Source organism: Triturus cristatus, chromosome 12, assembly GCF_964204655.1.
Source record: "Triturus cristatus chromosome 12, aTriCri1.1, whole genome shotgun sequence".
NCBI lineage: Eukaryota > Metazoa > Chordata > Amphibia > Caudata > Salamandridae > Triturus > Triturus cristatus.
This window is the reverse complement of record NC_140595.1, coordinates 793,361,573-793,388,857: the sequence shown is the minus strand read 5'-3', so window position 1 is coordinate 793,388,857 and position 27,285 is coordinate 793,361,573. Positions and strand designations below refer to the sequence as shown.

General features: G+C 50.4%; 1 protein-coding gene across 2 annotated transcripts in view; it reads right to left on the bottom strand.

The window, feature by feature from the left end:
* NEURL4 (neuralized E3 ubiquitin protein ligase 4) overlaps positions 1 to 27,285 on the bottom strand; it is a 277,509-nt gene that overhangs the window by 139,027 nt on the left and 111,197 nt on the right. For both annotated transcript variants that reach the window (XM_085638608.1, XM_085638609.1), the window contains exons 18-21: positions 10,467 to 10,682; positions 8,123 to 8,221; positions 7,693 to 7,842; positions 6,579 to 6,761 (exon numbers count right to left, since the gene is read on the bottom strand). In XM_085638608.1, coding sequence (XP_085494734.1) covers positions 6,579 to 6,761; positions 7,693 to 7,842; positions 8,123 to 8,221; positions 10,467 to 10,682 — 648 coding nt within the window. The remainder of the gene's footprint in view (positions 1 to 6,578; positions 6,762 to 7,692; positions 7,843 to 8,122; positions 8,222 to 10,466; positions 10,683 to 27,285) is intronic.

Sequence of the window (27,285 nt, the reverse complement as noted above, 5' to 3'; positions counted from 1 at the left end):
TGTGAGGTTGCTGGCCACTGGAGATGCCGGGGTTTAGCAGGAGCAGGTTCGAGGGTCGACAGGCCGGTAGGGCTGGGGCCAAAGCAGTTGGTGTCTTCCTCTTGTGAGCAGCTGCACGGCAGGTCTTCTTGTCTCTTGATCTTCTTTGCTGTTTCGGAATCTGGATCTAAGGAAGGAAGGTTCAGGGTGCCCCTAAATACTAAATTCAGGGGCGTTACAGGCAGGTAAAGGGCAGGGACCAATGGGAGGGGGGCTGTGGCCGAGTCCTGATTGGGCAGGGCTCCCCATCTTCAAGATGGCGAGAGCCCGGAGATGTGCTTCACTTCGCCTTCCCCTGAGGGGTGGCGTTGGCTGAGGCTGGCACACCCCCTTTCCTTCCTAGGGTTTCCGGTCAGTCTTCCCGCCAGAGTGAGGTCAGAACCGGTAGGGGCCAGTTGTTGAGTACAGCTAGTGGCCTGGAGAAGCTCACAAAGGCAGCTAGCCTTTGAAGCTTCCCCTGCCCATCCTGGGGAATAAGACCTAGCACCTCACCCAGGATGTGCATTGTTGCAAACCCAGGAGAGCGGATGGCTCTCTACCAAGGGGTCCAGCAACATGTCTGCTGTGTGGCAGCCACAGGATTGTAGGTTAGGTTCAGGGGGCATGCATCTTACAGTAAATCTCACACTGGCATCAGTGTGGGTTTACTGTGCTGTGAAGTTTGATACCAAGCTTCTCAGTCTTCAGTGTAGCCATCATGGTGCTGTGGAGTTCGTGTTGTTGACCTCCCAGCACCATATACCCTTAATTGCAGCACTGCACGTACAGTGCCCAAAAATGGACCTGGGTACTGTAGGGGCACAGGGCTCATGCACCTGTGCCCACACCACTGGCATAGAGCACCCAGCTAGAGGAGTGACTGAGGTATGCCAGGGCAGTGAGTGTTGTGGGCATGGCACACAGGGATGTGTGTCATGTCGATTCTTGGTTTTGTTCTGCACCAAGACACTCAGCCTGCAAAGGCAGTGTGTGTGTGTCAGGGTACAGGGCCTCTAAGGGTGGCACAATAAGTACTGCTGCCCTTAGGGGCCTTCTCTGGTCACAAGGCCCTGGGTACCTAGGGTACCATTTACCAGGGGCTGACATGTGACCAGAGATGCCAATCGGGTTTTGGCTGTTAGGCAGTTTTTAGGGAAGGAACACAGGCCCTGGGTACCTGATTGGCAGGAGTCCAGGGCACAATAAGGAAAAGTGCATTAGTTATCAGGCAAAAGGTGGGGTGGGTTACTGTAATAGAAACCCACTTCCTTACAGCTGTTGATCAGGATGATGGAGTTTGTGTCGTTGTTGTTCTCGAGGTGGAAGTTCAGGTCTCCGAGTAGGATGTGGTCTGTGGAGCCGAGGGCGTGTGTGCTGACGAAGCCGGCGATGGAGTCGCTGAACTGTGGTCGGGGTCGGGGGGTCTGTAGACGAGGGTTCCTCTGAGGGTGGTGTTGGGGTCGGTGTGGATCTGGAAGTGCAGGTGTTCAGCGGTATTGAGGGTGTCGTCGGTGTTGGTCTAGACTCTGAGGGTGTTGCTGTGGACGATGGCGATTCCTCCTCCTACTCAGTTGGTGCGGTACCTGCGGGTGATCGTGTAGCCTTCCGGGATGGCTATGGCGATGTCGGGTGCCGAGGAGGGGCTCAGCCAGGTCTCAGACAGACGTCTGGGGTGATTGAGTCGAGCAGATCCCAGAGTTCAACGGCGTGTTTGCGGGCGGATCGGGTGTTGAGAAGAATGCATCTGAGGTAGTTGGGCTCTTCTTTCCTGCTCGGTGGGTTGGTGGCCCGTATGCTGGTGAAGCTGCAGTTCCAGCAGGAGAAGGGTCCTTGGGTGCGCTTCGGGGCGGCCAGGAAGCAGGTGTGTGATCGTCCGGCGTTGGGTGCGTGGAGGGTGCTGGCATCGTTGCGGGGGCGGGCATCGTGGCGTTCACTGGGGCCAGGAGGTCAGGCGCTGGGCGCGGTACAGACGCGGACGGGCTTGCCTTCGGTGCACCAGCTGCGTGCCCGCGGCGCACGGCCTGCATATGAAGGGAGGTGGGAGGGAGGAGCAGCTGGGAGCGGGGTGGCGAATAGGAGAGCAGGGGGGGCGGTGTTGCAGGGACGCAGCGGCGGGAAAAAGTGGTGAGGGACGGCGGGGGGAGCAAGGGAAAAATCAGGCACAGGAGAGAAGCAGATGGAAACCAAAAATGGGCAATCAAAGCAAAAGTCTGGAAGAAAACCAAATTAGGCAAGCAAAGCAAAGTCTGGCAAACCACAGCAGCAGCGAGGGGAGCGACCTGCCTGCGAGCAGGGTCAGAGGTTGCTCCCCTCTGCAGTTAGGGGTATTCATTTGAAATTCCGGTATAGAATACTAAGCATTTTTTACATCCTATGGGCAAAGCACATTTTATAGTGTTTCATCTCCAAATGTAATGCTAGAGCTTCAAGAACAACTCCTAACTACACAATAAAACCATTACCACAGCTCAAGAAGAGATGACAAAGAGGAAGCTATTAAGCACCTTCAACCACAGAAGAAAAGATAGTTCATAGAGACCAGGCAAAGGCTGTCTACAGGCAAATGCAGCCCATTTATCGACCATCCGTTCCTGTATCCAAACTACAAGCAGCATTCTGGTTTATTTGCTTAACATCAACGGAGGGTAGAGGTGTACGTGAGTGGAGCTGTCTTGTTGGCAGGTTTAGAATTTGACTGTTCTACCCTCTTTATTGGTCCGGCTTATAATTACTTCTTTCACTGCTATTTGTAGTGTTTTTTTCTTATTGAAAGTTCTTATAATCAAGTTACTCCCATCTACAAAAAAAGAGAATACAGTTCTTAAAACGCCAGACATAAATTACTACATACCCTTAAACATTCATGTGGTAACAAGCAGGGCTACTGCTAAAATATAACAAGCATTTGCAATGCATCGGTCTTGCCCTTATATATATTTAGCAATGCAGCATATTAGCCCGGGTGCTGAAACATCTACTGCTCTTTAACCTAGAAGCCAACTTTCCTGCTCAGAGGGAAGGAGTGCACCACCCTTGCAGGATGTGTGAATGTCTAAAACGAGCCAGAAGCAGCTGACCACGGAGCTGAGGGTCCATCTACCTAGAGAGAAATGTGCGTGCTCCTGGATTGGAGTGCAGTCTTTTCTCCGAGCGTCTGCACTACCACACTTTTGGAAAGTAGGAGGGTAATACTTTTAAACACCCCTTTCTATTAGCGATTCGAAATAAGATGCATTACCCCTTTGACAAGTCAGAAAAGCTTTCCTGACTAGCAAAAGTGATTTAGCAGATAACAATGCACTTGCAAAACATATTTATACATGAGACCCAATCTTACTGAAATGGTGTTTTTAAATTTCCCCAAAGCAGTTCCAATGAGTTTTGTTAAGTAACAGCCACTCTTGACCAGTTTGTGCGACCTTGAGTTGCCTTGGGCTGAAATGGAAGACTGTTGTCTCCTGTACTATGAAGTAAGAGGAGGAACAGACAGCTGAAAAAGAAACAGTGCCTACTACTTAAAAACGGTGTCTGGCTGCACAGCACAGAGAGGCTGAAAGCTCGGGAGACAATCATAGTCCGATGCAGTAAGTGCGAAAAAGGAGTATCAAAAATCAGGTAGTTCTAAAAGCCGCGTTCAGCCAGACACCCTCCGAGCAGTATAATCTATCCACGAAAAGATAATAATTATGCAGCAGAATGCTATTTGTGCACAGGGGCACCTAAATATAACAACTTCAAACGGCTTCAGGATGAGGACGTCGATTACAAATACAAATTGACAAGAGGACAAAAGTTCAGCTATCAAAACATTTTATCAGAGCCCTGATCTCCGTCTGTTGGTGGGCGACAAGAAAAACTTGAGAGTGACTCATCCTCATAAAATGGAAAACAGTTCTTGTTGGGAATTTGTGACGATTGTTAACAATGGCAGCAGTTACAGTGATTTCAAGGCTTCATTTGAGGCCCCCTACTGGCTGAGATCCAACTACAGTCTGGGAAGGCATGGCCAGGTCAAAGTGCATCATGACGGAGGCTAAGCGTTCCGTAACTGATCTGATTTTTTTTTTATTAATGCCAATTTTTTGCTAAAGGTTTTGATTAAGGGCCTACCACAAAGGTTGCGCCTTCCAAAGACCCTTCAATCAGTCAATATGTAAGAAAATAAACATACACTGAGCAATACCAGGTGTAGCTCGAAGCACTTGGGGGTGAGGGCATTTTGCGCATATATATTGTCAAAATATCTTTTAGACTCCAGCTGCAACCCCAGCATGAGGCAAGATTATGCAGCAATTCACGAATGCCAGAAGTAACAGATTGGTGATGGGACTGAGGAGAGAGCAAAAACAGCCTGTTTATGCTTCAATGTATCAAGTAAGCAGCGTGAATCTACTATCGGGTGGAAGTAACTGCAAGTCAGGGCTTTAAGTGGGCCGGGTCCTGCCGATGCTCAGCACTGTCAGCTCTTAAAAGCAGGTGCTGAAATGGGTCCCAATTGGGTTCTCCATTTTTACCCTAGGTTGGGGGGGGGGAGGGGGGGGGGGGTTGGAGAGAAGAAAGAAACTTAACTCGTCAATATAGCACCCAGCACTGCTTTTGATGCAACTCTGCAGTGACTCGTTTGTCAGTTTTCTATATAGCAGACATGAGCACCAGTAACATCACACAAGGACGTATTCATGTGTTGAATCCCAGGATGTTGAGCGGGTGTGAGGCTCAAACCTGCACGCTCAGCTCGAAGGTCGGCAGCTCTAGACTTACGCCATATCCTACAAGAACTGAAGCACGTTTAATATTATATATAACTAAATCACAGGTGGTGCTCATTTGTACATGTAATGTTACTTGTTCTGTTCTATATCCAGATGAATGGACAGAAACAGCAAAACACCAGTCGGGCGCACACTACAGATTTTTAGCATAAGTGTTTTAAGCCATGCCCTCAATTACATTGGCCACGCCCCTATGGGAGACACCCCCCAGTTTTTTCTTCCTACTTAAAGCCCTACTGCACGTGATTATTTACCGATACATATTGGGCGGCCCTGCTGGAATCCGTTTTGTTGCCGGTTGGACACCCGCACACATCTCTGTTGACTTGGCTGTGCTGCTGAGAGTTAGCAAGCTTTAACAGTAGGCCAGCACTTACCGGCATCATCCTCGGTCCGTACCACATTGATGCTGGCTGCGGGCCAGCGGCTCCGGTGCCCTCGGCTGATCAGCAGAGCTGCGAAGGGAGGGGGGGGGGGGGAGGCTAACTCGCCCGGTCCTGTTTGGTTTTGGGTCCTGCTGGCGGACGGGTTTGTATTCCGTTCTCTTGCCCTCGCCGCTTCTGTCTCTCCCGGGTGGTAGAGGCTGGCTCATGAGCAGCTCCCATGGCTCAGGTTTGCGGCGGGGTCAGCAAGAGGTTCCTACACTACGTGCGGCGACGAGGCATGAACGGGGGAACACAAACTAACCAAGTTTGCTGCTCTCAGTTTTTCGCCACCTCCTCTCGTTATGCTAAGTTGCGCTAATGCGTTGATAACGCTCTCCTCCCGGGTCTCCTCACAAATAATGGCATATGGTGTGTTCGGCGCAGATGCAGCCCCAGAGGTATCTCTAGCAGGCGAAACAAAAAACAAGTGCGAGTTTACCCACCAATCAAAGGACAAACAAGCATTTAAAATGCAATAGGACGCGTATTTACACGAGCCCTATTGCATTTTAAACAGAGGTACGAGCGTTAAAAAAGGCAGGAACGGGAGGGGGTGGAGGGGTGGTGGTGGTCCGAGAAGTCATGGACTGCGGGAGGGAACAGGGGGAGGCAGGGGGAACAAAACTGTTTTAAAAGTAAAGGGGCCAATAGCTGTGGAAGTACAGCAATGACAACATGGCCAATCAGATTGCAGCTTTTAGAATTTCAGCCAATGAAAAAGATATGCGGAAAGTGGGCGGAGCTTCCCTAGCTATACTGTATACAGCATCTCTCGACAACACAGCGCATGCGCTGCCTAGGCGAGACCTAAAAATGAATTGCTAAGATTGGAGGTTTCTGAAAGAGTTCTGTGTAGACAACTACGCAAAGAGAAACTAAATAATACTGGAATCTAATAAAATGAAATAAATAAACTGATGGTAAGGCCTTAGGCTGAGAAGGAACGTTGATACTGCTAGTGTTACCAAAAATGATGTATTTCAAAAGCAATGCTTCGTCCTCTCCAGGACCGGACTGGGAACCGAAACCGGCCCTGGCAAACTGCTCGGCCGCCCCCCCCCCCCCCCTCCTCCCCCCCACTCACCCCGGGGTGAGGGGGAGTGCACCGAGCAGTTTGCAAGGGCCGGTTTCGGCCGATTTTGTTTCCAGGGGCCGATATTGCCGACCCCCAGTAACAAAAACAACCCGCCCCCCCTCCCCCCCAAGGGCCCAAAACCGGACCCCACTCTAGCAGCCTACAGGGGAAACGCCCGGTGTCTGCTATGGCCAGTACGGCCCTGGTCCTCTCCCAAACCTTGACGATGAGGTTCTTCAAGTAGCCCACAGTGCCTGCACCGTCCCCAAAAAGCTCCAATATGCTTACCTGGAAGAGTTGCTGTCGAGGCAATGGCTGGGCGATGACCACAATGCCCTGGTTGTAGCTTGAGACCCGTGTGGCTGTTTGGTTTCCGTTAGAGAGAAGTATGTTCCTACCATGATTCTCCAAGAATTCCATGGTGGTCGTGATTACGGGAGCCGCCACAGCAGTCGGGACCTCATTCTCGCACTATAAATAGAAGCAAATGTTCATGTCTCCTAGTAGCTCATCTGCAACTCTCTCCTCAGCTCAAACTAACCACCTTTGCTAACATGGCATGGTTAAGGTCTTCTGCATTGTAAAATAGCTAGGGAGAGGAAATCTAAAACAAAATAGGACCGGCATCACCTAACTCCAAAATATCATGTACCTCAACTAATGGACCTTGCACGTATGGTGCAAAAATAGAGACTGCCATTTCCTAAGAAAATAAACACCTAGAAGATACCCCTCTCAATGAAGGAACCATACACCAGACATTCAATCTGAAGCACGAGTTTCAATTTACTGATGTGAAAACCTAGGACACACTAACTTTGCCCCTGTTTACACCATGTACCACTCAGCATTCAAGCAATGGATTCCCTCAGATAACAAGCTCAACCATACCCCTACATCAGGAAAGGGCACACTTAATTCTTAACCACAAATGCTTGCAAGTGGAGATTAATTACCACAATCTAATTTGCTCACTAGAAAAGCGTAACTTAGACAGGTGCAATTACCCAGGAAGCCTCACTCACATGTCAGGCAGACATACCCAAAGGGTGGATGCCTCATACAAGCAAAACAGGGTAAGATAACAAAGAAATCTTAAGCATCGATATTATTTGGTTACTGAAGAAACATTTATAAAGAGAAGAAAATAATATATCACTGCCACAGCTGGCTTAGATTATCTAAAGAGCTCTCACCAAAAAAATTGTGAATTACCTCAAGACCACATTACCATAGAAGACTAAATGAACAAAGAAACACGTGAATTATATGAACGGACACATCAGTACATCAACTGCGAATGTCAAGGGCATTAACCCAGCCATCATACACTAACAAACAGCATTCACTCCACTAAGAACCCATGTCCTTATCAGATTCCTGAAGTATCTGGCTCACTCACCGCAGAGTGCTCTTCCTCCTCCTCTTCCTCACTGCAAATCTCAGATGTAATGGATGGAGGTTTAGTGCCGTCTGATTCCTCCTGAACGGTGGAGCTGACAATTGAGACTGCGGTCACGCGGCCGTACAAATCAAGCACAACGTACACGTTCTGAGAAAGACCAGATCATCCAATAAGAAACAAGATGTAGCAAAGAAGTAAAACAAAGTGGAGAAAACCAGAGATAAACCAAAGAAGGGAAGTAGGAGCAAAGGGAACGCAAGTGAAAAAAAAGGGCATAAAAAGCGTTATTTGTAACAAAAATGACTAGGGTGAGAGTAAAATAAAAAGTTGAGCCAGAGGGATCAAGGCTGTGAGAGCAAGATTATCAGAGACAGTGGGACAACAAATGAGGGGAAGAAGCCCAGGTTCAATACTGATAGCGGAATACCTTGGCAACACCAGAGGCAGCAGGTCCCATATCCTCTCCATCTAGCAGAATATGCATGGAATCATCTGAGCAGCGTTTTACACCGATGCGGTTGCCAATCTGTAAGAATACAAGAAAGTTAGCCAAGTGAAGAGAGGAGATTAAATGGGGAGAAAACAGATGGAGGAAGCGCACCTAGAGAAAATCTGCAGATGCCTGGGCTGGAATTGCAAATTAAAGGATTCATGGAGGAAGCCACACGTAGACTAACAGCCTTTTAAAATGAATGAAGGAAAGAAATCAGCGTAAGCTTTCTGCTTCTCTCCAGCCTTAAAGTCACTTCTTTATGCTCTTCCGTACTGTGGACAGTGTAGCGAAGCGTAAGACATTGGCCACTGGCTGCTGTTAGTGTGAACATGAAACGTTTGTGCATAACGGGGCCTTTCCGTTTAGAACTAAACCTACTTTGTAATGCCTTCCTCTTCTCTCTTTTGATTTTGAAGGAAAGGATCTGGAAACCTCACTTGAGAAGGACACAATACTTTGACACAATCCTTTTGGGGAGAACAGCCCCTTGCCATGGGCTGATATACTTGGAACAGCACCTGACCAGAGATCCCTTGTGTTCCTGGCACCAGAAGGTATGAGCTCTATGGAGCTTGATTAAGACCAGTAATTCCATCTTACATACTTAAGCAAGACTTATCACAAGCTGGTCCTTTGTGGACAAAAAGGCAGAGGACCCTAGCAGTTTCGAACCTTAGAAATAGAACTTAGGTAGAATCCCTGCAAACTACTTAAAGAAGCAACAAGGAAATCTTTGCATGCTGCAATCCGAATGAGAAAAATGGAACATACCTCTTTTTCAAACCAATATGAACACTGGTGCTACAAAATGGCCATATTTAACAATATATTCTTTCATTCCATACAGCTGTAATTTAATAATCACCGATACACAGTCCTGAAGCACTGATGCAATAAGTGTACCGTTGCAAAAACTGTTGTAAAAAATGACTTAATATTTTAAAAAGGTGAAACACTAATAAAATAAAAAGAATGACAATGTGAATTAATTTGTAACTGTTGAATTATTATAATTAGGGCTACCGGTTTTATGGCATTGATATTTATAACATTTCCATTTCTATCCATATTTTTTTTTTGGCCCTCTAATTGGTATTTTTTCAATTTTTATTTTCTGTCTAAATAGAAACTGAGATGTAAAATTATATATTTTCGCATTTATTTTAATGATAAACATGGACTCAGTTGGATGCCTGTTGTGCTTTAGCAAACTAAGCAACCAAATATAACAAAACACTACACTTGCAGATAAATATTAGCATTATATACAAATATGTAAAGATATGCCTGTACCTAAGGAAATCTCATCCTTTAACACTCATGGTGTCTAGCTGCTCAGTTGTTGGCCTGGCATTCATGAAGGACAGCATGGAGAGTAGCTCAGAAGAAGCACAATTTTCAAAGGTTTTCCTCTTCTAAAAATAAATACAGACACATTGTTCTCCGTCTGTATTTATCTGTAAAAATCAGTAAAAACCGATGACTGGGAGCCATAACTGTAATAAAAGTATTTTTTTGTATCCAAATGTAGGGAACAAATCCAGGCAAATGTAGATAGAACAAAATAAACTCTCAACAGCTTATTTGTCGGCATATTTATGACTGGTGTCTTGAGCAGTCTACTGGGATAGCAATCTCTTTTAGAGACAGCACAGGGGAAGAAGAATGGATTTTGCTTTAAGGTAATCATCTTCACAGAACGTTTGACAATGCATTGTCTCTGATCTTCCTCTGCTTGAATTCCTTTGGAAGGGGGTGGGAAAAGTGTTACTTTAATAGTGTGTTTCGTGTAAAAACTCTCTCACTCGCTCACTCACTCTCTCGTCTCTAATTTCCACCTCACCTTATCAGAAGCTCCATTTCCTGGTGCTGAACCGAAAATAGTCTCCCTGCAATAGTCTTGCTTGCACACATGTCCAGCAATACTCAGCCCTATCCGGGTGGGGCCTCCATTTCTTATGGACTACGAGTCAACTGACCCTGAATTTCTACAGGCAGACAGACTGCCGCCAATTATATAGCTTAGAACTATCAGATGAAAGACTCTTTCACTTACTCACTAAGCAGTACTTGAAGGTACTGCAACCTTCATTAAATACTGGGTTTATCCACTGTTACATAGCTACAATGAATGAGCATGTCATACCCACTCTGCTATTAAAACCAGACTTTGACAAGGAAGTTTGCAATAGCACTTTACATTTTCAGTCTTCTGAATCTGAAATGCAACTTGGAACACATCAAAAGGACATACAACAAGTATTAAAAATCCACTCACACTGAGGCGTTCCAAAGAGCAGCCATAGTTCTGCTTCTGAAGTATTCCATTTCTGCGGACCTCAGAGCCAGTCACTAGCCATGTGACCTTGGATCTGAAGTCTAATATGGATGACGGCAGGCCTGTAACAGTATATGGGAGATCAGCAGGGAGAAGGGTAGTTAAGCCGATGTGAAAGCAACCAGACCACTTTCCATCCAGCTCGTCTATCTTGACCTGATGAAGAAGAGCAAAATGTCACACAAAGGGACAGATACCTGAAGTAATCAACAAAGCAAAATACAGAGAAGCTTTAGTGGCAAGGACATACACACAAGATGAAAATAAGGAGAAACTCAACAGGAACACACAGAGGAGTCAATAATGCCCTTACGGAGCTACAGTACCTACAATTGAAGGGAGCCGCACAAGAAAGTACACAGGAAGAAACCACCAAAGTATTTAATAGGACACAGTGCACATGTTTATAAAGGTGTGGCACATGCTGAGGGGTGCAGAAAAAGCCAATTTCAACAAAACTTGGAAGAACCAACCAAGCACCCAATGTGATGGTAAGAGATATTTAATGCCCTTATCAGGTGCAGGCAATAAACTTGAAAACCCAAACCGAGAGGGCAGGAAGGAATCCACTGGAAATTAGGTGGATTTACAGCTATATCTAGACAATCAAAGGAGGTAAAACAGTGGTGAGCATAATCAAGCTCAACACCGAAAGGAACCGTTCTCCAGCATTGGATCTTTCATAGATTCACATGCTTCAATTATTCTCAGTTGTTGAGTTGGGAGTCCTTGAGTTCCACTTTAATAGCAGTATTGTCAAATGTCCTTATTAATTCTAAAAGAAATTGCTTTAGTACTCCCCTTATATCATTAGAAATTACACAAACGAAAGCCACTGAGATGAAGGCACACTGATAACCGATTGCCCAAAGGCCACTGTAGGAAACTGGACTTTTGTTGCAGTTATCCCCCTACTTTTGTCCACTTTTTAGCTACTAGATGCAGATTTTCTACTCTGACAATGCACTGAGACCTGCTAACCAGATCTCAGTGCTCCTTCCACAAAGCAAGGTGTTGTCTAATTGTGCTACAATTGGCTAAGGACTGTAAGCTCCAAGTAAATGGTACCCCAGTTACCTAGGGCACGAGTGCTAACGAGGGTCCTAAAAGGCTGCACCATATCTTATGCCACCCTAAGTGACCCACACACAGGCTGCCATTGCAGGCCGCATTACATGGTGCAAACCATGAATGAAAACATAACATGGCACACTCCTGTGCGTCATGCCAAAGTCACTGCATCTAATATTTGAAAGTCATCCTAATAATAATAAACAAGCATTTGCAATGCAATAGGTCTCGCATTTACGCGAGTTTAACCTATTGGCATTGTAAATGACAATGCCTTTTTTATGTTTTAAAAATAAAAGGCATTGTTATTTGCAATGTCAATAGCTCAAATTTGCATAAATGCAAGACCTATTTCATTGCAAATGCTTGTTAAAGAAAGAAGCCGGTGTCCGAATATGCTTATCTACACTTACCAGATTGCAACATTGAAGGTGCAATAGTTTTTTACGTACATTTTAAATTCCTAAAATGCACTGGTTTTGGTACAGTTTTCCTTTGACAACTGCACTGAGTGTCAAATGCAAATATGCCATTCGTGCAGGCTGCCCAGTGCGCACACAAACTCAGTGAGCCCGAATGGCCGCGCAAACTGCTACAAAATGGACCCGCCAACAGTACAAGTGATAACATCGGCAAATATCAATGAGATATTGTACTGGCATCCATGCAGTCAGCGCGATCTGCCCATGGACCGAGCTGCACTAGCAGTCCAGAGAGAGTTGGCGGTTTGTAGAGGCACTTCCGATCATGTAGTTCTGAATCTTTTGAGTCTTTGGCATGCACAGACATTTTGGGAACCTCAATAATCTTTATTTTTTCATTCTTAGGACAATAAAGAATTGCACAGAGATTCGATGGTTGTTTCAGAAAAGCATGCAAATAAATGGCTGTGTCTGCAAATAAACTATGCATAGATGTGAGTCTTTATATTTGTGTATGTATTAAATGCATTACGTGAGTCTGGCTATTGGTATGCTATAGTACAAGTATATTTATGGTATCAATCACATTTTGGGCATTTTTGTCTATTTCTCCGCTTGCATGTTATAGGGAATTCACCAGCTCACAATTTCTTTTAAACTTTTCTTTTCGCACTAAAAATGAGTTTCTCAAACATACCATTCTTTTCTAAGAATATTTTGAAAAAGTGCATGCACTGATTTACTTTCCTGCACTTCCTGCGAAACCGTGCAGAGGTAAGCTCCTTAATCTTTGCAAATAGAACAAGCACTCCAGTGCCTGCCATCCACGTCTCCACGAGCCCTGCATATCATTTCACGTCAAGACAGACAGGGAGAGGGGGGGCGTGGCCGAGCCAGCCAAGATGGCGGACTCCTCTCCCTGAGGCTCCTGCTCGGCGGCCCGTAAAACAATCAGTCCTACCTGCCCCGGGCGTCCATCGACCCTGAAACGAGGCGTACCGAGCCCAGCCACAGCGGTGACACTCCTGACCGGCTCCAGATCCCCGAGATCAAGGCTGGGACGGCACCGGGGGCTCCGCGCGCGGCCACTGACGGACCGCACACAAGATGGCGGGCGGAGAGGAGAGGCAACGAGACTGGGGAGCCGCGGCGTCCCAGACAGTGCGATTAACCCGGCTGGTGATCGCGACCGCCCGTGTGGGTGCACAGCGACAGTGAGGCAAAAGCAGGACCCGGAGGGACGACCTGGGTGCTCCAGCGGCTACGAGAACGAAACGGCGGGAGAGCGCTGATCCCATCCCCCCCTACCCCCCTCCCCTCCCCGGTGGCAACGGACAGAGGATGCCGGGCGGGATTCTCGCCGGAATGATGGCGGCCTGACGGAGCGGCCCACACAGCAGGTGAGCCCCGATCGGGGCGCGAGTTACGTGGAGACTCCAAGGGCCCCCCCCAGCGTACTGTCAAGGGGTGATAGCTGGTGAAGCACCCGACGGGGGTGAGGGGAACGGCCCGCTGTCCTCGAGCCAGAGACGAGGGACCCCAGCCACAGCCTTAGCGGGAAGCCTCGGACAGGGTCACCGGCGGAGGAGAGAGGTGAGCCTCGACCGCGCACCATCACTGGACTGGCCCAATTGTGCGCACCCCACGACCTCTGGGGGACTGTCGGGTCAGGAGGCGCGGGGGGTGTGTGAGGCCTGCGACGCTGATACCACGGGGCCCGACGGGCTGAGAGGGACCCGCCAGGGGCGTGCGGCGATCCGAGAGAACCTCTGAGCCTCACGGGGACGGGCCTGGTTGCACTTCCTGGGGACTAACGAAAGCGGAACACTCACCTCCGCACAAAGAGCAGGACAGGCCCGCGGACGCTGCGGGGGTCGCAGACCTCCCGTGCACCAGCCCCGTCGACGAGCCGAAGACGGGAGGGACGTGGGCAGTGCGCTTCCCAACGAGACAGTGGGACACGGCCCGGTGGGGACAGCCACCCGAAGTGCCACAACTGCGAGGAGAGCGGGCCTACCAGACCAATCAGAGTGTGGGCACCGGTGAGCGGACGTATCCACCGACACGGGAAGAACTCCCCCCCCCCCCCCCCTCCCACAATGGGTCGTCAAAAAGCGGCGGGGATGCCGCCAGTCTCTCACCAGTCCAGGACGACCGAGCCAACGCCGGCGAGACCCCCCCACGGCACAGAGCCCGTCAAAGATGACCCCACGTCCAGAAAACTGGACCAGGTCCTGGCAGCCATAGAACAATCTCGAGTGGCACTAGAAGGGAGATTCGGCGAGCTGTCATCAGACCTGGGCCTCCTTTGCGACGACCACAGAAAATTGGCGGACAAAGTGGCGCAAAGCGCGCACCTTCTCCAAACACTGGAACCGCAGGTGCAAAAGCAGGACAACACGCTCCAGGACCTACTCGCTCGGATAAAGGTGCTGGAGAATAAGACGGACGACTTAGAAGGGCGCTCCAGGTGGAGCAACATCCGGATCATGAATTTGCCGGAAGGCATCGAAGGACCCAATCCGGTCAAATACATCTCGGATTGGATAGCCACATTCACGCGAGCGGGCGCTCTCACCACGTTTTTCTCCGTGGAGAGGGCCCACAGAGTGCCGGCCCGCAGACCACAGCCGGGCATGCCCCCTCGCCCCTTCTTGCTCAAAATCCTCCATTATCAGGACCGAGACGCTATCCTACGGGCAGCCAGACAGCGGGGACGGCTGCAGCTGGAAGACAAGCAAGTTATGCTGTTTCCGGACTACTCCCGTGCGGTCCAGCAGCAACGGGCCACCTTCCTGTCAGTGAAGCATACACTGCGCTTGAAAAACATACAATATGCGCTCCTCTTCCCGGCCCGCCTCAAGATCATCTATGGAGGCGACTTGGGCGGAACAGCACACACGACACCCCGGGGATGGCCCCGGCCCCGGCCCTCGCCCGAAAACGACACCCGGGTCGCCGGACCCTGAGGGCCTCCTCCACCCCACTTAGCAGGCAGACCGGAACTACCACCGCCAGCTCCCCGGACCTCGCACAGATAATCGCGGAGCGTCGGAAGGCACTCCAGGCGGTGGCCACTCTGAGTCCCCAGGACAGAGGCTCGGACTCGGAACGAGGCCCTCACATCTTTAGCTCGGACGATGAAAAGAGCGCAACGCCAGGATCGCGAGAGGGCTCGATGACACCCCCCCGTGGTGACCCCCCAGACCACGGACACACTCATATGACGAGGGACCCGCGGATCGGGTCAGCGACAAAACGAGCATGCACGGCCCGGCAGACCACATGGAATAGAATAACCACTGAGCCCGACACCGGGCAGGACACTTATAGACATCAATGATTTACGGGCACCCGCCAGAGCGGGAGTCGGCAGCCACCAGATCCACCACCCCCGCGATTACGAACTAAAGTTACACCATGGCAACCAGTTTGGGCGCATCGCTTCGCACGATACGCCCCCAGCATTGGGACTGTTTCCCACATTGTTACAGTTCACCTCCTTACCCCCTGTGTCCCCTCCCTGTCATTCCCAGAGCAGGCAAGGCAACCTTCACGGACGATGCAATACACAGACGGACGGTAGGTGGTGGGCGAGGGGTCGGGCGCGACGGCTGAGGGGCCCACAATACAACAAGGACGTATACACATGACCTCCCACAGCATGTCTCCCAACTCTCCCAACATGGACATAAAATTCCTGACACTTAATGTTCGGGGGATGCATACAGCCCGCAAGCGTTATTCCGTTTATGCCTACATCAAGAGACAAAAGGCCCAGATAGCGCTCTTACAAGAAGCGCATCTGACGGCGGGGGAGGCGGACCGACTACAGAGAAAATGGCGAGGCATAATATGTGCCACGACCTACTCCGCATTCGCTAGGGGTGCGCTAGTTTGGATCAGACCGGGGGTGCCATTTAAGGAGCAAAGCAGACTCGTGGACAGAGAGGGCCGCTATGCAATACTGACGGGACTGTTAGAGGGCCAACAACTACTAATAGGGAGTATATACGCCCCCAACACAGAACTGGAGGGCTACTGGGGCAAACTTACACGCACATTGGCCCATCACACATCGGTCCCATGGCTCCTGGGAGGGGATTACAATTGCACCCTGGATCCACACCTGGACCGCTCGCACCCCCGCAAGCCCACTCATCAGCATACAAGCAGGCCACAGACCTCCGCAGCTGGGCAGACAGATGGGGACTAGCAGACATTTGGAAAACTCGCCATCCCACCACGAAGCTGTACTCCTTTCATTCGATCCCACACGATCTGAGGGTCCGGCTAGACAGATTCCTATGCTCCACGTCGCTCTTATCCTCAGTACAAGAGTCGGACTACCTAGGCAGAGTAGTGTCGGATCACGATGCACACACGGCGGTCCTCCGATGGAAACCCCCTCACCCCCCGATCCCAACATGGAGGATGCCCCGGGAATGCCTTACAGACCCGGTATTCCGCCAAAACCTTGAGGAATTTATGCAGGGCCACTTTCGTCAAAACGATAACACGGCATCCACACGTTCATTTGAATGGGATGCATTCAAGGTAAGCGCCAGAGGCCACTGCATTCAACAAGTAGTGGGGGTCAGAAGAGTGCTAGACAGGGCATTGCAGGGGGCGGAGACCCAGCTCGCGGAACTCTCGAAGAGAGTAGACCAAGGAGACGCCACCGAGGCGCAACTATCAGCGGCCAAATCCTCCCACGCAATGGCGCTGCGAGATCTGCGCAAATATAACTTTCGGGCATACGCGACTCGGACACACAAAGAGGGGAATAGGGCGGGATCCCTACTGGCTTGGCTAGCTAAGCAAGACACAGCGCCGCGCCCAATCACAGAACTCCGGACCCCGGACGGGCAACTCAAATGTACGCAGACGGATATCCTGCACATCTTCCACGCGTACTACGCGGCCCTGTACCGATCCACACGGGTCAGACCCTCGGGAGAACTTGCCGGTTTCCTAGACGGATGAGCCCTGCCCAAGATTCCCCCCACAATCGGGGAGGAACTAGACAAGAAACTCAAACCGGTCAATGTGACGCAAGCAATTAAAGCCCTAGCACGCGGGAAAGCACCGGGCACGGACGGATTCCCGGTTGAGTACTACCACACATTCGCGACACTGTTGGCGCCGTGGCTGGTCTCCATATACGAAGAGGCGGTAGCCCGCAAAATGCTACCAGACTCGATGCGGACGTCGATATTTGTGACCTTCTTGAAGCCATACAGAGACCCCGAGCTCCCGGCGTCCTACCGGCCGATAACGCTTCTGAACACGGACTGCAAGATCCTCGGGAAAATCTTAGCGGATCGCTACAGCCAAATCCTTCCCACACTGGTGCATACGGACCAATGTGGATTCGTTCCCCGGCGTAACACCTCACATAATTTGCGCCGCCTCTTCCACATTCAGGATCAGACGAAAGAACGATTTCCCCGGGCGGCGTGTCTGGTCCTGGACCTGGAGAAGGCGTTCGATACCCTGCTGTGGCCGTACCTATTCGAGGTTCTGCGGCACGTGGGTGTTGGGCCCACGCTGCTGGCCTATACCCAGCTACTGTACGGAGGCCTCAACTCCAGAGTGAGACTAGGCCAACTTATATTGGCAACATTTCCAGTGACCCGCGGGACCAGGCAGGGATGCCCCCTCTCTCCTCTTCGCCATAGCAATGGAATCCCTGGCCATAAGACTACGACGGGAGGGGGAAACATGGGGGATACCCATAGCGGACGTCACCCACTGTGTGTCATTATATGCGGACGACCTCCTGATATATGTCCGTGATATCTCGCCCGACCTCACGCCCATCTGGACAACGTTACGAGAGTACGAGGGAATCTCGAGACTCCGGGTCAACTGGGAGAAATCGTCCATTTTCCCTTTGGGCACCCACGCGGAACCCCTAGAGATAACGTTGGGCGATCAGGCGCTGAGATGGGACGGGACGGCCCCCAGATACTTGGGGGTGCGCCTATATCATTCCCCCAGAGACCTCTTCGAGGGGAACCACCGAGGGGCACTGACAAGCCTGCGTTCGGCGGTAGGGTTTTGGAAGACATTGCCACTAGCACCCATAGGGCGCGTTGCTCTGGCAAAAATGATCATGGTCCCAAGGATGCTCTACTACTTTGCAAACCTCCCTGTCATCCCGCCGCGTTCCATCTTTCGGGAACTAGACACGCTGCTGGCAGCTCTGATATGGGGAAGCGGCCGACACCGAGTAGCGCTGCGCACACTGTACCTCCCCACGACAGCCGGAGGCCTGGGAGCACCATCCTTTGAATCGTACTTTCTCGCGGCACAACTCCAGTGGCTCCCCCACTGGACGGCGGAACGACACGTAGGGGAGACGACCACGGTGGGAGGCAAACTGCCTCTGCCTGTGATCCGCCGACTGCTCATGCCGGGCTCCAAACCGACACGTACGCACCCGCTCCAGGTCGCTATAGTCCGCAGATGCATGATGAGGATCCACCGCATGTCGAAGGGCCAGCCACTATATTCCCCTCTACTCCCCCTTGTGGGTTTCCCCCGACAGAGCGGATACTACACCACGAGGGCCCTCCAGGTGTGGACGGATCATGGGGTCACAGAGATGGAGGCGTTGTTCCAAGAGGGACAACTGAGATCATACGCACAACTGGTGGAGTGGCATGACCTCCCCCAAGGGCAGTTTTTGAAACACAGGCAGCTGCTGGAGAGTAGTGGCCGTTTCTGGCACGCACGCGATGGGGAACCCCCGACGCATCCGGTGTTACACACAGTGCTGCGTATGGGAGCAGGCAGCCACCTCATCACCTGGCTGTATAAAGCGATCCGGGAGCTCACAGACGTCTCCCTGGACAAACTTCGGGAAACATGGGAAGACGACGCAGGCAGAGTATTCCACGATGCGGAGTGGCGTAAAGCCCAGGAATCTCCCAAAAAGGTGTCCAGGAACGCGCGATTCAAAAATATTCAATTTAATATCCTACACCGGGCATACCTCACCCCGGACAAACTCCACCGGTTTTACCCCGATACACGATTTGAATGTCCCCGCTGCCACCAGGTAGACGCCGATTTCAAACATATGTTCTGGGCCTGCCCATCCATACAACGTTTCTGGGGAGGAGTACACCAAGCCATTCAAGCAACAACCGAACTCCCGTCCGCCCCCACCTGGGAGGAATGCGCGCTGGGGATAACCCCGAGGAGGAAATCTGCGAAGGTGCAATGGAAGTTCATTTCCTTGGCCCTTCTCCTCGCGAAGGGAAACATCGCGATGCATTGGAGGGCCCCGGAGGGGCCATCCGGTCCGGCATGGGTGGGCGCGGTGCTCAAGTGGGGAGCAGCAGAGGAGGAGCTGCTGCGAGAGGAGAAGGCAAAGGGCGCCCGCAAACGCCCGATATCTATGGAGTGGGCGCAGCTCCTCATCCTTTTTAAGCAAACAGGCGCGACGGGGGAAGCCCCGGACATGACACAATCCACAATCCACCCCCCACGCCCCGGCGGCCTCCCCCGACCACCCCGGATCGGCGGGGGATGCAGGCGGCCCATAAGGTAGGTAACATACCTAGACATGAGGGCAAGTATGAACCCAGTCCCCTGCTTCGTGCCGAGTGGTGGGCCCGCCCACCCCCCCCCGGGGACCCCCCGGAGCGCACCACATACACTTACCACCAGTCCATACATAATCTGCCACGGGAATTTCTCGTCTGCCGACCCCGCACCCTCTCCCCCCCCCCCATACTTCACTCACTACCTCCTTCCCTCCCCTACTTTACCCAGTTTCGGGCCCCCCCCTACCCCGGGGCCCTTCCCAAGCCGCCCCGTAGGCGGCAATAGCCCCAGTTAGCGGTTTACACACCGTTGTTCTAGTTACATGACATGATAGGGAATCTGGGAAGGAAGGGAACGCAGCTCAGACCAAGTTGGTGAGGTTGACCCCGATCGAGACGGAAGGTGTAGGCACGACCAGGATAATATGCATGGGGGCCAGATAGAACCGACCAATGGGAATACAAGTCTCTCGGGCCATCACAGGAGATCTCAGCAGCTAACGGACTACAGTATACACGCACTATAACTTTCTTAAAGGTCCATGATGTTATGGTACAATGATTCATGCTTATAATGGAGATTGTTCCTTGTGATGCAATACATGCAAAACCCTAATAAAAACATGTCAATTAAAAAAAAGACAGACGGGGAGAGAAAAACAGCCGAAAGCACCGGAAACAAGAGTGAGGCGAAACAGACAAAGAGAAGGAAGGGTGACAGAAAAAAACAAGTTTACCAAAAAAAGTGCGGCAAACTGCTAATATCCCCACTGTGTCACGCCGTGGGTAAGAGATCCAATCCCGCTGGGCGTGGCTAAAAAGGAGACAGGGTGGCAACAAGCAATGATTGCCATGCCTTCAGTGTAATCATTGCACTGCCTTTAGCATAATTAGTGACGTCAAACGACGCACACGAATTAAAGCTGAAGGCAGAGCTAGGACGAGGCTTCTGAAGTCGTATCTATTCCAAGAAGCCTCGTAAAACGAGAGCAACGCATGCGCTGCTTACGTCACACGAGACCTAAAAACTTATAAAGCGCACGGCTACCTCCTACGGAGGTGTCCCGGCGCTGATAGTGCTATTGATCTAACGATGTGGCAGATGTTTAAGGAATTTGGGAAGAGTAAAGAGCCATGTTTTAATGCTCTCCTGAAAATGTGTTCATAATCAATCTTCCTTAGGTAATCCGGCATAGAGTTCCACAGATTAGCCGTTTTAACCACAAAGGATCGGCATCCAGTCCTGACCTTTGCAAACCGTGGAATGACCAGAAAGTTCCTGTCATTAGATCTGAGTACTCTCTTGTTGCTGTATTGTATCAGTCTTCGCCTATAGATATTGGGGACCAATGTTGTTCATTGCTCTATGAGCCAAAGTAAGGGCTTTGTGCTCTACTCTTCTTTTCACTGGTAACCAGTGGGGGGTTATGTGGTGACGCATTGGCACGTTACACACAAGCCTAGCTGCTGCGTTCTGGACAGTCTGCAGTCTTCCTAAAGTCCCATATACAGACTGTTCGCGTAATCAAGTTGAGAGGTGACCAGTGCGTGCACCACCGTCTTCCTGCAATCCATGGGAAGATAGTGAAGAAAGCTCCGAGGAGCCTTTATCTTCCAAAAACACTGCCCCGAGACATGGGCAATTTGCACTTTGCTCGACAATTGTGTGTCGAACTTAAAACCCAAGTTTCCGGCAGAAATAACTGGAAGAGGTGGAGGATTTAGCTCAACCGGCCACCAAAGCTCTGACCGTGGAGTAATAGGTTGATTTAAAAAAGAGGACCTCCGTTTTGTCTGTATTTAATTTTAAGCAGTTCTCTGTCATCCATAATGAAATATTCAGAAGACACTGCTTAAAATTAACAAAGGCCGTCTCTACAGCAGGCCTTTGACCCCTAAGGCAGGGGGCATTATATTTTATGTTAGGACATATCTGCATTAGCAGATATGCCCCTGTGATGTCTAGTTCTATTACTGGATAATGCACGTGAGCAGGGAAGCCATCTTAAGGTATGTACTAAGCACAGGTCAAAACGAGTTCCTCAGCTACATGATGGCTTCACTGAAACATATGGTGTTTGGTATCAAACACCTCGTGTTAAACTCAAGCTGATTCCAGTGATGGATTTATTAATACATGCACCCAGAGGGTACCTTTAAGGTACCCTCTGAAACCTATCAGTTCTCTACTGACCTGGCTGACTAGTCCAGTCCAACATGCCACCACAGATGAGTTTATGACCCCCCCCCCCCCCTCCCCCTGGGGTGAGAGTTCACACTCTCAGAAGGGCAGGAATGCCTGCTGTGGAGGGAGGTGTTTTACGCCTGCTCCAGGAAGGCTGGTCATTTAGCATTCCAAGGCAAAGAACTTAAAAGGGCCAACCGACGTAATGGAACCTGGCATCCCTCAGAGATAAGTGTGATGCCAACCCACACCCAACCCCCAGCAACCCCGACCAGGGCCCATTACGCACCAGGACAGGCAGAAAAATTAGTAGTCAGAGAGGTATGTCCACCCTCAGGCTAGTTCCAACCCTAAGGTGAGCAACCTGATGTATATAAGAAATTTAAAATCTTGGTGAGGGCAGAATTAGGAACTCTAGGACAGGGTTACGCCCATCTTCCCACAGGAAGTGGTCATATAGGAGGTGTAGTGACCCTAGGGGTAAGTAGCCTATTGGCGACTACCCCTACACTCCCCTAACACTCCTAAATCTAGCAATAAGGGGAGACCCTGGCACCAGAAAATCAGATCCCTGCCGACCTAAAAAGAATAACATAGAAGAGCCGCGAGAAGAAAGTACTGGGGAGAAGCAACTGACTTGATACCAACCCTGTCGGCCTGTCTGCTGTTCCTGCCAGACTGCACTAAAAGTTTTCCCCTGCAGCTGCTGTGCCTCCAAAAGCCTTAGAGGACTGCCTGCCTTCATAAAAGACCCAGGAACTGCCATGGAGTAGCGGAGATGCTTCCCTACTTCCTGCAGGCACTCCAAAAGAACTGTGAAGACTCCGGACCCCGACACCAGAAAGCACCACTGTGCCCTTGTCCGCTAGCCTAAGTTGAAGTGTGCCAGCGTGTTCACCCAACACTCCAGAGACAAAGCCCACCATGGGTTTGCCCACAGTGACACACTGATGCCATCTGCATCCTCTTTATGCGGGTCCCCTCTACCACGAGTGTCTCCAGTGATGGAAACCAGACGCCTCAAAACACATCTGCCCCCGGCAGCCCTAGCCCGAGGAGAAGAGGACCAGAGGTGTGCCCACATCCCTGGGTATCGTGAGAACTGAGCCCCTTTGTGGGTTCAGATTGACTGGTCTCCCAGTCCCAGCCAACAGCCTCTTTGCAACCAGACCATTCCAATTAAAGTGAATGTGATACGGATAACGTAACACACCTCTGCATTGAACGCCTCAAAGCATCCTGAGGAGACTTGTTGGTGTGGCCTTGGTCCTTGCTCCATACTCGTTCTAAGCCCAGAAGACTGGTCTCATAAGTCGCCGTGAATTGGCCGAATGCACTACATGTGTTTCCCCCTTAGGATAACATTGGGCAACCGACAATGAAAAGCACCTCTGCACCCGGCCGCCCGAGTACCACCCAGGGTAACATGTTGGAGCTGTCTTGGACCTTGCCCCATACTCACCTTAGGTCCAGAAGATTGGTCCCTAAGTCATTAAGTGCCTGAATGGAGTACGTTTTCCCTCATAGGATAGCATTACGGCCTCCAAAAATTGCACTGTCAACTTTTGAAAATTGTAAAATGTCATAAATTGAAAAGGACTTGCATGATTCCGATGATCTTGTTATCCAAATTCATATAAAAGTATTTTTTATAAATTGGTGTCAGATTTCTTGTGTGTGTCTCACTTATTGCCTTTGTGTGTGCAATAAATGATTAGCAGTACCCTCATTCCGCCCTGATGTGTGCAGCATAGCTTATTAAATATGCCACTGGATGGAGAGGATCAGTTTTAAAACTTAAAATCAGATATGGACACTACCTGATCCCTGAGGATTCTGGAATAGTGTGGCAAAATCTTTTTTTCAGGGTCCAAGAGGCAGATGTGTGCCATTATTTAGGGGAAGATTTCAACTGCAAGTGTTTCCATCACAGCAGCCTTAACAGATACCTTTTTTGCGCCAAGCATTCTACCCATCCGAGCAGCAACAATCCGTGTCTTCAGCTCCTACGGCAAGCAACAGCCACGTAAGAGTGGCCCAAATCAGACCTAGCAGAACGCCACACACGGGTAGTAACACCTACCACATTTCGTATTCATCAGTGCAACGCCGTAAGAGTGACAGATAGGCCAAGACATGGATCCTGGCCTCACGGTGCTCTGCAAAGAGGCACAAATAGGCAGACATCAATCTGGGGTTGCTTGTGTTCTGGTACAGAAGCGATCTATTGCTTTACTTCGGTTTGGACAGCTCCTTTTGGAGCAGGACCAAGGCTGATCTGCATATGTCTGGGTCCTATCTGAGGTGGCATGATGGACACAAAATGGTGGACTTGGATGCAGCCGGAGAAACTACCAGAAGCTGACATTAATTAAACCACTTCACCCTTCACATTTTTGTGTTCTTCAAGGCTGCTGGCCCCAGCCACTCCCAAGAGTTTGCATTCAGACCGATGGGAGGCGAATCTCTACTTATCATCATCAATGGGCTGATATAACATCAGACAGGCGGGTTTTGACCTTCTCTATACACTCAAATTTGTACAAAAGCCTCCACCTAGCCAAAGTGGCAAAACCTCCGATCAATATCTGCAATGTTTGCAAGAGAAGATTCTTCCATGATTTCCATGGGGATGTTAGATACCATCTCTAATACCAACAAAATACAGGCTTTTACTGCAGGTTTTTTATCATGCACAACAAGGATGAGACTTATGACTCATGTTGGACCTCTGGTAAATAAAGACCTGGAAAAACAAACTTTTAGGACGCTCACATTGCAAGAGGTGCTTCAACTGCTCCAAGATGGTGAGTACATAGCATTGCTGGATTTAAAGGAACCATGTTCAAATCTCAACCCGTCGCTAGCATTGGAAATAACTGTGGTTCAAAACAGGTGTGAGGCACTATCAGTTGACGGTGTTACAATTCGGTCTCTAGATGGCACCGAGGGTAAACATAGTGTATGGCCCCTCTAGCAGCACTTCTATGGGGAAAAAGGACACCAAATATTTCCTTACTTGGATGACTGGCGGGTCAAAGGCAAGTTGTCACAAAAGGCAAAGTCATATATATATCAATGAATATCTGATTCTATTCTAAGCTCTGGATCTCAAGCCCAACATGACTAAGTCTCATTTGACACCGACCAAACGCATTCAGGTCCTAGAAACCATTCTGGATACAGCTTTGGGGAAAGAGTTCTCATCACAGGAAAGAATTCTGAAGTCATTTTTAGATGGATCACCTATAAAGGACATTGGTTGAAGAGATAAAGGCAGCTTCAAAAACATCCTGGAGCTCATAACAGTCAGACAAAGTCTTCAATCTTTCTTCCCAAGGTCGGGCTACTCTTCAGTACTGAAAAGACAATAAGACTAGATACTAAATAAACACACACCGTAGAACCAAACAGCCAGCTCCTTCAGAAATCTGATTATCTAGGGCAACCAGTCAAGAATTTCGCTAAAAGTGGAGCATTTGCCAGGGGTAGACAACTCATGGGTAGAAAGCTCATGGGCAGATATGCCCAAGCATGACGGAAGACATAGCTCATGAGTGGGAGCTGAAACTAAATCGGTTTAACATGATCTACCATCAGTGGGTGCATCTGGCACTGAATTTATTCACAATACTAGAGAACAAATAAATTATGGTAAGGCATCCAGAGTCAAGGGGAGTCACACTTTTAATGTCACGGTCTTTGCGAACACTTTCCCTTAGCTTCCCCTTGTTTAGCAGGTAATAAGTCAGATCAAAATAGAATTGTGCAAAGTGATCCTCGTGTTGCCAGCATGACCTAGCCAGTATTAGTTTACTGATTTTATCCATCTATTGGAAGCTCCTTGCATTCCACTGGGCAAACGCCAAGGACTTCTATTCTGTGGGAAAGGCCAACTTTTTCATCTTAATCAAGGATTTCTCAAACTGACAGCATGGCTCCTTAATACATGGAATTCTCCAACCTAGATATTCTTCATAATGGCGCAGGACACTACATTATGCCAGGGAGCCCTCAGTATCAAAAATCTATCAGTACAAGTGGAAAAGATTTTGCATACGGTGTTGTACCAAAGGTTTCTACACCACAGACATTAGAACTGCATCAAGCTCTTCCTTAGTTGTTGCAGTTGGCCAAATCTGAATTGAAACGCTCCATCAGATTTAATTTAGCAGCCATTTCAAGTAATTGGCACCCCTCAGACTACTTTTTTTTCCCAAAGCCTTTAGAATCATCAAATAATGTGTTAGAGGGGGGCATGGCTTGGCAAGACATCATGGCGGACGTGTGCCGAGTGAGCTCCGTCCAGCCCTAATCTTCATCCTTCATTAATCCTGCTCCTCTGGCTGCAATACCCTCCTTCCAGCTGTTTGAGGTGTAGCAACCTGGCGCTGCACACCGGGGCGACTCCGGACCCGTGCCATGTCCTGAGGTGGCGACAATCGCCACTGAGGCCTGGAGACAGCGTGGAAGCTGCGATCTTGCGTGCGGCTCTGTCGGAGTTCCCCGGTGGGAGGGCAGAGCTGCGGCGGCTGGTCTGACCTACTGAGGGGTGCTGTGCTGGATCCCCGCATACACGCCGGTGCCTGTCCTTCGCCTCAGACCTCGCAAACCACAGGGCGGACCCTCCTCGTTCGGCGGTCAGATTGGACCACGAGGGAAGTGCATAGGAGGCCCGAGAGACGCTCTGGTGAGTCGCAGCCATTTCTGTGGCACCCTGGGCCGCGGAGCGATTGGCCTCCCTTCAGCTAGGCAGACTCTTCTCTGGTGGCCAGGGGCCCTGCGAGTGGCGCCTGGAGCCCTTGGGGGCCTGTGACATTCTGCGGACTAGTGTCCATTCCGCTGTGTGGGTCTCCTCTCTTTTCTCCTCCCCCCCCCCCACAGGACTGTATGGGGGCTCTGCGGCATTTTCGGGCCGCGCGGGGGTGTGGAACAGTATTCTGCTTCTTGGGGGCGCTTCCTTGTGGGCCTGCAGACACTGGCGGAGCCTCCCTGTGTCCCCCGTTTGGCCTGCAGTCGGCGGCCCCTGGGTGGTGGCGCCTAGCGTTTCTGACTTGTACCCTGCTCTTTGGACGTTTCGGCCTCCCTTCCGCCCAGGTTGGCTACGGGGGCTCGCCTGCCTTGTGGACGCTGCCTGTGTGTGTGGAGTGGCGACGCTGGACATTTTGGGGCCCGGCCGGGCGTGCCCACCTGCATGTCTTGTTGATTGCGGGGGGCCAGTGGGGCTCCCCCTCCCATCTATCAGCGGCTGGTCGGGCCGCGGGGGGGGTGGGGGTCCCTCCTTGGTGCGGGCGGCGCCGCTTGGATCCGGAGTGGGGGCCCTGCGGTTCATGTCCAGCCCCTGGGCCCTGTCTCAACGGTGGTCGTTTCGGAGGCCGGATTGGGCCGCGTGGCCCACAGCCCCAGCACCTTCGTTACATCTGCAGCGTCTGTACTGACCCCACCCTCAGAGAGCAGGCTCGCTGGTGTCCGACCGATTGTCATCTGAGTTGCAAGAGAACATTTGGCCAGCCATGACGAGGGAT